The sequence below is a fragment of the Platalea leucorodia genome (genome assembly GCF_965183815.1).
Source record: "Platalea leucorodia genome assembly, contig: HAP1_HAP1_SCAFFOLD_46, whole genome shotgun sequence".
Classification (NCBI taxonomy): domain Eukaryota; kingdom Metazoa; phylum Chordata; class Aves; order Pelecaniformes; family Threskiornithidae; genus Platalea; species Platalea leucorodia.
Window position 1 is genome coordinate 333,984 of NW_028121454.1, and position 11,053 is coordinate 345,036.

Consider the following 11,053-nt stretch of genomic DNA (forward strand, 5'->3'; position numbering starts at 1 on the left):
GCTAAAAACAAAGTACCAAAGACAGTCTCAGCCTATAAGGAGTTACATTCTGAGTGCAATGAGATTTCCAGAAGAAGATAGGCAGTTTCTTGCTGTTTAAAAGCATCCACTCACAAGTTTCTTCAGGGAATCCATGAGCTCCTTGTTCCTCATGCTGTAGATGATGGGGTTCACTCCTGGAGGCACCACCGAGTACAGAAATGATACCACCAGATTTAAAACTGGGGAGGAGATGGAGGAGGGCTTCAGGTAGGCAAACATGGCAGTACTGACATAATGGGAGACCACAGCCAGGTGAGGGAGGCACGTGGAAAAGGCTTTGTGCTGACCCTGCTCAGAGGGGATCCTCAGCACAGCCCTGAAGATCTGCACATAGGACACCACAAGGAAAACTAAACATCCAAAGACTAAACAGGCACTAACCACAAGGACCCCAGCTTCCCTGAGGTAGGCATGTGAGCAGGAGAGCTTGAGGATCTGGGGCACTTCACAGAAGAACTGGTCCAGGACATTGCCTTGGCAGAGGGGTAGGGAAAATGTATTGGCAGTGTGCAAGAGAGCATAGAGAAATCCACTGCCCCAGGCAGCTGCTGCCATGTGGACACAACCTCTGCTGCCCAGCAGGGTCCCATAGTGCAGGGGTTTGCAGATGGCAACATAGCGGTCATAGGCCATGACAGTGAGAATAAAATACTCTCCTCCAAACAAGAAGAGAAAGAAAAAGACCTGTGCAGCACATCCCAAGTAGGAGATGTCCCTGGTGTCCCACAGGGAATTGGCCATGGCTTTGGGGAGAGTGGTAGAGATGGAGGCCAGGTCTATGAGGGAGAGGTTGAGGAGAAAGAAGTACATGGGCGTGTGGAGGTGGTGGTCACAGGCTACGGCAGTGATGATGAGGCCGTTGCCCAGGAGGGCAGCCAGGTAGATGGCCAGGAAGAGCCAGAAGTGCAAGAGCTGCAGCTCCCGCGTGTCTGCGAATGCCAGGAGGAGGAACCCGTTTGTGGAGCTGCCATTGGACATCTGCTGCTTCTGGGCATGGAAACTGACAAAGGAAATAAAAGAGAAAAATTCAGAGAAGCTTCTCTGAGCAAAATTTAATTCATTCATTGCGAAATATCTAAGGGTGCTTTTCTTTCCTGGGGGGGACTGTTATGCAGCTCGGAGGCTTCAGCTGTGGTTTGTGCTGGCTGAGTGTGCTGTGCAGAGCCGTGCCCTCTCCCCAGGGGCTCCTGAAGGGTCAGCCCTGCTTTCCAGCAATGACCCATGGAGGCAGCAACAGCCCAGGGTGTTTGGAGGGAGGCTTCCTGGGGAGGAGTTCCCTGTGCTGCACTAGAGCGGAGGGCAAAAAGCCCAGAAGGACGCTTTCTTCCCCAGAGGAAGGTGGGAGATGAGGTGCAGCAAATGGGTCTCGTTACACTGTGGTTTAGCAATCAGCAACACCCATCCCACTCGGGAAATGGTCTTGGAAGGGGTCACATTCCCCCGTAGCCCCATTGTTCCCAGTGTAAACCTCTGCCAATGCTCCCATCCAGGAGGGCTGCTCTGTCCATCAGCCTGGTGCCCAGCTGCTCTGGGCTTGCACCGCTCTCAGCTGGAGGAGGGCTGCACCCAGAGGTTGCCCTGCAAAAGACACTGGCCTGTCCTGGGAGCAGAGGGGTGCTGTGCCAGGTGCAGAGTTCAAAACACCCCTCCTTTCCAGCACAGCTCTGCAGAGTATGAGGAAGAGGACAGGGCAAGGATGCTGATTGGCATGGGCAGATCGGGTGCTCTCAGACATCTCCAAGGTCCTACAGGAGAGCTGTGCCCTTCTGGAGGGATGCTCACAGCCCCGCAGGACTCCCTGTCCAGCAGAATCCGGTGTCTTAAGGTGCTGTCTGCTAAGGGAAGCAGTGTCTCATTGCCCAAGCACTGAGTGCAGTGTCTCGAGCCTGGCAAATGAAGAGAGGGCGTGGGCACCTTGGTCCCATGGAAACACCTCCAGGGCAGCGCCCTCCAGGTCAGGGCCAGAGCAGGCACTCCACACCCCCACCCCTTGCCCCACACCACCACCGTTCCTGCCAGGGACCCCACGAGCAGGAAGAAGAGCAGCACAAGCAGGTGGAGGACCAAAGCAGAACTCTGTGACTCTCCTCCCAAGGGAAGCAAGGAGAGGAGAGGCGGCCGGGCACTCAGGAAAGCCTTCTCCTTACCCAGCAGAGCACAGCACCTGCCAGTTAGCAAAAGCCCCGGGCAGTCGCTCGCAGCCCCTTTGCCCTGCAGAGGGAAGCGGCCACGTGTCAGGAGAGATGCCCCTCTGCTGTGCCAGAGCTCTGGCTGCACAGGAGGCAACTCCTGCCCTGGACCACACAGCCTTGAGGGCAGAGGCTGTGCTGGGTGGGAGACGAGAGCAGGGGTCTTGCGCAGAGGCAGGTGTCTGCATTGGAGGGGATGGCAGGGAGCTTCCCAACTTCTCCCTCCCATGGCATTTGGGGTTGGAGGTTCCTAGAGCTCTCTGCCCATGTCTCTGCTGCCTGGAGCTACCCCTGCCGGGAACTGTTGCTCTGCCCTCCAGATTTTCCCTGTCAGGGATCACAGACCCCATCACCCACTCCTGTCTGCTCTGCTCTGACCTCAAGAAACCTCCCAGCTCCAGGCACTCTCTAGAGGTACTCCCTGCTTGCAGGCAGGAAGGAGCAGGTCAGAGAAACCCTGCTGAGGACAGCAAAGGAGATGCTGGTGCTCTCTGGAGGGAGAGGAGTGGATGGAAGCAGTTGCCTTGGCTCCTACCAGACCTCCTGATCTCTCAGGGTGGCAGCTCGGGACTCTCAGGCTCCCTCGCCAAAGGCAGCAGCGCCTTTTCCCCTTTGTCCTGAAACAGCAGGAAACTGAAAGCACAGCCTCAGGAAAGCTCTTTAGCTGTAAGGGATCCCCTGCCTTGCTCTTCCTCTGCAAAAGCCCCCTCTGAAATGCCCTGGGCAGCTCTGGCTGCACAGCCTGTCTTCACCCCTTCCCCCTGGTCTAACATGAGCCCCTGGGCTGGGAGGCCTCCTCACAGACCCTGGAGCCTATGAACGCTTTCGGAGACCCTTCCCGCAAGGGCAGCTGCATTGCCCTGCACCAAGAGACTTACCGTGGCAAGGGCTGCAAAGGTTTCTTCCCTTGCAGCTCCCCTCTCTCCTCCCACTCCAGCCTGCCTTTAATCGCGCTCTGCCCTACTCCTTTGCCCAGAGCCCTGCTGCGCTTGGCAGAGGAGTTGCTCCTTGGCAGAGCTGTCTCTCTGCCCTGCTGCCTGCTTACCAGGAGCTCCCTCCACCCCAGGAGCCTGTCTCAGCCCTGGAGGAGGGGACCTGCCCAAGACGTCACTTTCTCTGCCCCCCACCCCACTGGGCGCTCCCTCCAGGTGTCCCTGGGGCTCTCCAGGAACCTGCTTGGGAAGAGACTGAAGGAATCACCGCTGTTGCCTGTCTCACCTCTGCAGAGACGTTTCTTTGCAGCAGTGCCCTTGCTGCTCTCTGAGACACAGTTAGGTCTGAGAATCCCCCTTCCTTGGCCCATCATGAGACAGGACACCTGGAGACTGCCAGGGAGGCATCTCCTTTAGCCATGCTGAGGGAAGGCAATCAGCTGAGTCAGTGGAGGCATCTCATGCTGGATTTGTAGTGCTGGGGCTGGAAGGGACCTCAGCTCCCTCCCCTGCCTGCCACAAACCTTCTGGGATAAGGTCACCATCCCAGTCGATGAAGGGAAGGTGGTGGGTGTAGTTTTCCTGGATTTTGGTAAGGCTTTTGGTACTGTCCCTCACAGCATTCTTCTGGACAAGTTGTCCAACTGTGGGATGAGCGGGTTCAGGGTGCGCTGGGTGAAGAACTGGCTGAAGGGCAGAGCTCAAAGGGTCGTAGTGAATGGGGCTGCGTCTGGCTGGCGACCGGTCCCCAGCCGTCTTCTTCAAGGCTCTGGGGAAGAATCCCTAGGATTCTAGGGCCAGTTCTGTTCAATATGCTTATCGATGATCTGCATGCAGGAGTCGAATGCACCATGAGCAAGTTTGCTGATGATACCAAACTGGGAGGTGCTGTCGACTCTCTCGAAGGACAAGAGGCCTTGCAGAGGGATCTAGAGAGATTGGAGCATTGGGCTATGATTAATGGGATGAAATTTAACAAGTCAAAATGCCAGATTCTGCACCCAGGATGGAGTAACAGCCGGCACAAGTATAAACTGGGAGAAGAGTGGCTGGAGAGCAGCCCTGCAGAAAGGGATCTGGGGGTGCTGGTGGACAGCAGGCTCAACAGCAGTCAGCAGTGTGCCCTGGCAGCCAGGAGGGCAAACCGTGTTCTGGGGTGCATCAAACACAGCAAAACCAGCCGGTCCGGAGAGGGGATTATCCCGCTGTATTCAGCGTTGGTGCGGCCTCACCTGGAATACTGTGTGCGGTGCTGGGCCCCGCCATTGGAGAAGGATGTTCAGGTCCTGGAATGCATCCAGAGGAGGGCACCAAAGCTGGTGACAGGGCGGGAAGGCATGTCCTCTGAGGAGCAGCTAAGGGCTTTGGGCTTGTCTAGTTTGGAGAGAAGGAGGCTGAGGGGCGACCTCATGGCTCTCTCCAGCTGCCTGAGGAGGGGACGTGGAGAGGGAGGTGCTGATCTCTTCTCCCTGGCATCCAGTGATAGGATGAATGGGAATGGCTCAAAGCTGCACCAGAGCAGGTTTAGACTGGATATTAGGAAACATGTCTTTGCTGAGAGGGTGGTCAAACCCTGCAACAGGCTTCCTAGAGAGGTGGTCGATGCCCCAAGCCTGTCAGTGCTTAAGAGGCATTTGGACAATGCCCTTAATAACTTGCTATGACTTGGTCAAGCAGTCAGGTTAGATGATCATTGTAGGTCCCCTCAAACTAAACTATTCTGCTCTGCTCTGGTTTATGCTATGCTATGCCATTCTACTCATTTAATCAAAAAAGGTGGCAGTTGTGTGACAAGCCATGGGCCTACAGCTCTTCCTGGCAGTGCACCAAGAGACTCACCGTGTCAAGGGCTGCAAAGGTTTCTTCCCTTGCAGCTCCCCTCTCTCCTCCCACTCCAGCCTGCCTTTAATCGCGCTCTGCCCTACTCCTTTGCCCAGAGCCCTGCTGCGCTTGGCAGAGGAGTTGCTCCTCGGCAGAGCTGTCTCTCTGCACTGCTGCCTGCTTACCAGGAGCTCCCTCCACCCCAGGAGCCTGTCTCAGCCCTGGAGGAGGGGACCTGCCCAAGATGTCACTTCCTCTGCCCCCCACCCCACTCTGCACTCCCTCCAGGGGTCCCTGGGGCTCTCCAGGAACCTGCTTGGGAAGAGACTGAAGGAATCACCGCTGTTGCCTGTCTCACCTCTGCAGAGACGTTTCTTTGCAGCAGTGGCCTTGCTGCTCTCCGAGACACAGTTAGGTCTGAGAATCCCCCTTCCTTGGCCCATCATGAGACAGGACACCTGGAGACTGCCAGGGAGGCATCTCCTTTAGCCATGCTGAGGGAAGGCAATCAGCTGAGTCAGTGGAGGCATCTCATGCTGGATTTGTAGTGCTGGGGCTGGAAGGGACCTCAGCTGCCTCCCATGCCTGCCACAAACCCCCAGGATGTGGGATTGCCCTTGCTTCTGTCATGGCGTCTGTTAGGAATAGGCACCTGCACTCCTTTCCTACAGTCCCATGGTCATGCCCCTGTCACTCCAGAAACACAGATGGGTTCTGCCCCTTTATAGCTTGATGGCATTGGGGTACACTGTGTACCGGTGTCCACTAGAACCTTATACTCCTGCGGGTCTGCTGTGCCAGGCCTTCAAATCCACACAGTCCAGTAAACCTGGTTGTCCCTTTCCTCGACGTGGCTCGAGGCACGGCCCCCTCTAGTCCTCGTCATAGTATTCATAGAACCATAGAATGGTTTGGGTGGGAAGGGACCTTTGGTGGTCATCTAGTGCAACCCCTCTGCAATGAACAGGGACATCTTCAACCAGATCAAGTTGCTCAGAGCCCCATCCTGCCTGTCCTTGAATGTTTCCAAGGATGGGGCATCTACCACCACTCTGGGCAACCCATTCCAGTGTTTCACCAGCCTCATCGTGAAAAATTTTTTTCCTATTTTTCAGTCTAAATCTACTTTCCTTTAGTTTAAAACCATTACCCCTTATGCTATCGCTACAGGCCCTGCTAACAAGTCTGTCCCCATCTTTCTTGTAGGCTCCCTTTAATTCTTGAAAGGCTCCAATAAGGTTTCCCCACAGCCTTCTCTTCTCCAGGTTGAACACCCCCAGCTCTTTCAGCCTTTCCTCATAGCAGAGGTGTTCCATCCCTCGGATCATTTGTGTGGCCTCCTCTGGACCCGCTCCAACAGGTCCATGTCCTTCCTGTGCTGAGGACTCCAGAGCTGGACGTAGGACTCCATGTAGGGTCTCACCAGAGCAGAGTAGAGGGGCAGAATCCCCTCCCTCGACCTGCTGGCCACGCTTCTTTTGATGCAGCCCAGGATACGGTTGGCTTTCTGGGCTGAGAGAGCACATTGCCGGCTCATGTCCAGCTTTTCTTCTACCAGTCCCCCCAAGTCCTTCTCCTCAGGGCTGCTCTCAATCCCTTCATCCCCCAGCCTGTACTGATACTGGGAGTTGCCCCCACCCAGGGGCAGGACCTTGCACTTGGCCTTGTTGAACCTCATGAGGTTCACATGGGCCCCCTTCTCAAGCTTGTCCAGGACCCTCTGGATGGCAACCTGTCCCTCAGGAGTGTCACCTGCACCACTCAGCTTGGTGGCATCTCAAAGCTTGCACTCAGTTGCACTATTCATGTCCTTGATAAAGATATTAAACAGTACTGGTCCCAGTATGGACCCCTGAGGGACACCACTTGTGCGTTGGGTATCTATCTCCAGGGGTGGTCTCCACTCTAAGGTGGGCTTTGACTAGATGATCTCCAGCACCTACAACCTCTCTTCTTCCTCTTGGATTTGACCTTGAAGCTATCGCAGGATTTCTGATGTCTCCACTGGAGGGGTTGTCTTCTCAGTCAACACCCAAGGTTGAGCTTGAGACCTTCTAAAGATCTAATGGCCACCTGGCACCACCTGAGGAGGACAAGCCTTGAGCCCACTCAAGCTCAGGTGAAGACCTGGGCAGAGGCTTCCCGCCAAGGAAGGCTGGATGAGGTGAGGGGGAGTCTCAGCCAAGGGCTGAAGGTGCTGGGGGAGGTGGGGCCGGCCCACAGCAAGGTGAAGGTCAAGAAGCGGGGCTGCAGCTGGGGCCAGAGGACACATGGGGCACGGCATAGTGGAGGGAAGGGAGGGAGGGGTATGGCCAATGGATGTACTTAGGGGTGCCAAGGTTGCACTTAGGGGCCCAGGGGGGCCCTTAGGGGTCTGGGGGCAGTTAGGGGTCTGTACAGGGATGAGACCCAGTCTATAAGGTTAAAGAGATCCAGTTTGTACGGGGACAGGGCCCAATCTCTACTGGGATGGGCCCAGGCTGTACTGGCAGGAGTTAAAGGGACCCAGGTTGGACTGTGATGGGACACAGCCTGTACTGGGAAGGGATCATGGGATCCATTTTGTACTAGGATGTGCCCAGTCTGTAATGGAAAAGGATAAAAGGATGCAGTTTGTACTGGGACAGGGCCCAGTCTGAGCTCGGCAATGTTAAAGGGATCCAGTTTGTACCAGGATGACGCCCAGTCTGTGCTGGGAAAGGGGACTAAGGGATCCAGTTCCTACTGGGACAGGGCAAAGTCTGTGCTGGGAGGCATTAAATGGATCCAGTTTGTACTGGAAGGGGGCTCAGTCTGTACTGGGAGGGGTTAAAAGGAACCAGTTTGTACTGGGACAGGGCCCAGTCTGTACTGGCAGGTATTAAATGTGTCCAGTTTGCACTGGGAGAGGCCCCATTCTCTACTGGGAGGTGTTTGAAGGATCCACTTTGTACTGGGAGGGGGCCCAGTCTGTACTGGGAGGGGTTAAAGGGAACTAGTTTGGACTCGGATGGGGTCCATTCTGTAAAAAGTCTTAATTTCCAGCTTTTCATGATTTTTTAAGAAATTTTGCTGATCCCTGAGGGATGCTGCTAGTATCTGGCTCCTCGGAGGACTTTGTACCACTGACAGAATTTGTTCCTGATCGTCCAGCCAACTTCCCACCCACCGCATCATCCACTTCTTCAGTCCAGATGTCAACAATCCGCTCCAGGGAGACCACGGGAAACCACATGCAAGGACTTGCAAAAGTCCAGGTACACAGCATGCCCTTCTTTCCCCTCCCACATGGGTTCAGCAATCCTTTTCTTGTCCTTCAAGTGATGGAGATAGCTGCAAGAGCATTTGCCCTGCCACCTTCCCAGGGGCTGAGGTGAAGCTGACCAACCTGTAACACTCCCGGTCCTCCTTCTTGCCCTTCTTGAGGATGGCTTTGATATTTGCCTTTTCTGAGGACCTTGCAACCTCCCTGATCTCTCTGCCCCTTCCAAGATGTTTGAGAGAGGTCTCATGATGACACCAGCCAGCTCCACCAGCCAGCTCCACCAGCACCTCTCTGCTCCTTCCCACACCAAAAGCCTTCTTCATATCCCACCCTTGCAGGGGAGTGCCCAGGACACAGCACACGCCAGTCCAGGTCCTCTGGGCTGGCTCAGAAGAGAGCCAGAAGTGATTTCTTCCTGCAGGCCCACAGCTCCAATGGTTTCTCTGCGCAGCTCACAGCTTCCCTGAGCATTTTTCTCAGTGCCCCCCAACCTTTCTAGTCCACAGGCTTAGATGAAGGGATTGAAGAGGGATGTGAGGATGGTGGAGAAAAAGGGCTTTGTCAAACTGTCTCAGGAGGGCTGTTCTGGGCATCACACCCCCAAGGACGAGGGTGTCATAGAAAACAGTGGCACCAGTGAGGTGAGAGGAGCAGGTGGAGAAGGCTTTCTGCCTGCCCACGCTGGACGGGAGAGCTGCCTTGGGGAGGCATCTCTGATGCACACAGGATGACCATGTGAACAGGAAGGGGAGGATGGGGTCTAAAAAGCAGGTTATGAGAGCAAAGAGCACGAGTGTCACAGTGTCACTGTGTGAGAGCTCCAGCAATGGGGTGAAATCACAGAAGAAGTGGTCCACTCCCCTGGGACCACACAACTGTATCTGGGACACAACTGAAATTATGACTGTAGATGACAGAAATGCCCCTAGTGAAGGGGCAGCTGCCCTCTGGAGACAGACCTGCCGGTTCATGAGTCTTGTAGAGAGCAGGGGGTGGCACACAGCCCAGTACTGATTGTAGGGTGTGGTCACGGGGAGTAAACACTCAGTGCATGCAAAAGGTGCAGGAAACAATACTAGCACCGTGATGAGCAGAGATGGTGCTGTCCCCAGTCACGCAGCTGGCCATCAGCTGGGGCAGGGTGGTGGGTCTGTAGCAGATCTCCAGGGAAGACAAATGGCCCAAGAAGAAGCCCATGGGGGTGTGCGGATGCTGGTTTGCCGCCACGTGCATAATGATGAGGGTTTTCTCAAGCACAAACACTATGCAGGTCATGAGAGAGAGGGAAGAGATTTGCCTAAGGGTTGGGAATGTTCCCCATTCCGTAGGTATGGGGGACTCCATGATGGCCCCATTGCCCTTTCTCCACCTATGAGGAAGAATATTTGGTTCAGTTTTAGTTGCTTGGGTCTCAGACAGACAAGTCAATGCAAGTACATTTATTTTGTTTAATTAGAGAAGGAGTATAGCTCCTTATTGACACAGTCAGTGGGTCAGACTAGTGAGGAAGAGAATGAAGTAGAAGTGGGGTGTCCACATTTCTTTGTGGACAACATTATCACAAGTTAAAAAAGCAAGAAAAGAAAAAACTTACCCAACAACAATGATAACAACAAAAATTAATCAAGAAAGGCTGGGCCTGTTATGAGTTACATTATGAGTCATATGTGGAAGAAGATGGACACTCTATAGCTCCTGGAGAACATCCAGTCATCAGTTTCCACATTGCTTCCTTGAGCTCCTGGTTCCTCAGGCTGTAGATGAGGGGGTTCACTGCTGCAGGCATCACCGAGTACAGAGCAGCAACCACTCGATTCAGGGATGGGGAGGAGGTGGAGGGGGGCTTCAGGTAGGCAAATGTGGCGGTGCTCAGAAACAGAGAGACCACGGCCAGGTGAGGGAGGCACGTGGAAAAGGCTTTGTGCCGCCCCTGCTCAGAGGGGATCCTCAGCACGGCCCTGAAGATCTGCACATAGGACACCACAAGGAAAACAAAACACCTCAAAAAGACAAAAGTACTAAACATAAGAAGCTTAAATTCCCTGAAGTAGGCATGTGAGCAGGAGAGCTTGAGGATGTGGGGGATTTCACAGAAGAACTGGTCCAGGACATTGTCTTGGCAGAGGGGTAGGGAAAATGAATTGGCAGTGTGCAGAAGAGCATAGAAGAAACCACTGCCCCAGGCAGCTGCTGCCATGTGGACACAAGCTCTGCTGCCCAGGAGGGTCCCATAGTGCAGGGGTTTGCAGATGGCCACGTAGCGGTCATAGGCCATGACAGTAAGAAGAAAATACTCTGCTGAAATGAAAAAGACAAATAGAAAGAGCTGGGCAGCACATCCTGCATAGGAAATAGACCTGGTGTCCCACAGGGAATTGGCCATGGCTTTGGGGAGAGTGGTGGAGATGGAGCCCAGGTCGAGGAGGGAGAGGTTGAGGAGGAAGAAGTACATGGGGGTGTGGAGGTGGTGGTCACAGGCGATGGCGGTGATGATGAGGCCGTTGCCCAGGAGGGCAGCCAGGTAGGTGCCCAGGAAGAGGCAGAAGTGCAAGAGCTGCAGTTCCCGCGTGTCCGCAAATGCCAGGAGAAGGAACTCGATGATGGAGCTGCTGTTGGACATTTGCTGCCTCTGTGCATGGGGACCTGCCCAAGGAGGTAAAGGCAGTGAGAAGTTAGGGTAGAGTTCTCTGAGCAAAGCCTATTCCAGTTCTCATGGAAACACCCCAGACTGCCTTGCACCTTTCAGGGAGACCTTTGGCAGGTGACTTTCATGAGCTCTGGTTGGTGCTGGCTGAGGGTGCCATGTGGAGCAGGGAGCTCTGCTG

The 11,053-nt window shown here is 54.7% G+C and overlaps 2 protein-coding genes across 2 annotated transcripts; both read right to left on the reverse strand.

Moving 5' to 3' along the window:
- Positions 1-96: 96 nt before the first annotated feature.
- LOC309603279 (olfactory receptor 14J1-like) lies at positions 97-1,020 on the reverse strand (the record flags this gene model as incomplete). The annotated part of the gene is made up of 1 exon (XM_082338163.1): positions 97-1,020. One exon carries the CDS (start codon positions 1,018-1,020, stop codon positions 97-99), a length of 924 nt encoding a protein of 307 aa, XP_082194289.1.
- An 8,862-nt stretch (positions 1,021-9,882) lies between these two features.
- On the reverse strand, positions 9,883-10,848 carry LOC309603280 (olfactory receptor 14C36-like; the record flags this gene model as incomplete). The annotated part of the gene is made up of 1 exon (XM_082338164.1): positions 9,883-10,848. One exon carries the CDS (start codon positions 10,846-10,848, stop codon positions 9,883-9,885), a length of 966 nt encoding a protein of 321 aa, XP_082194290.1.
- Between the last annotated feature and the right edge of the window lie 205 nt (positions 10,849-11,053).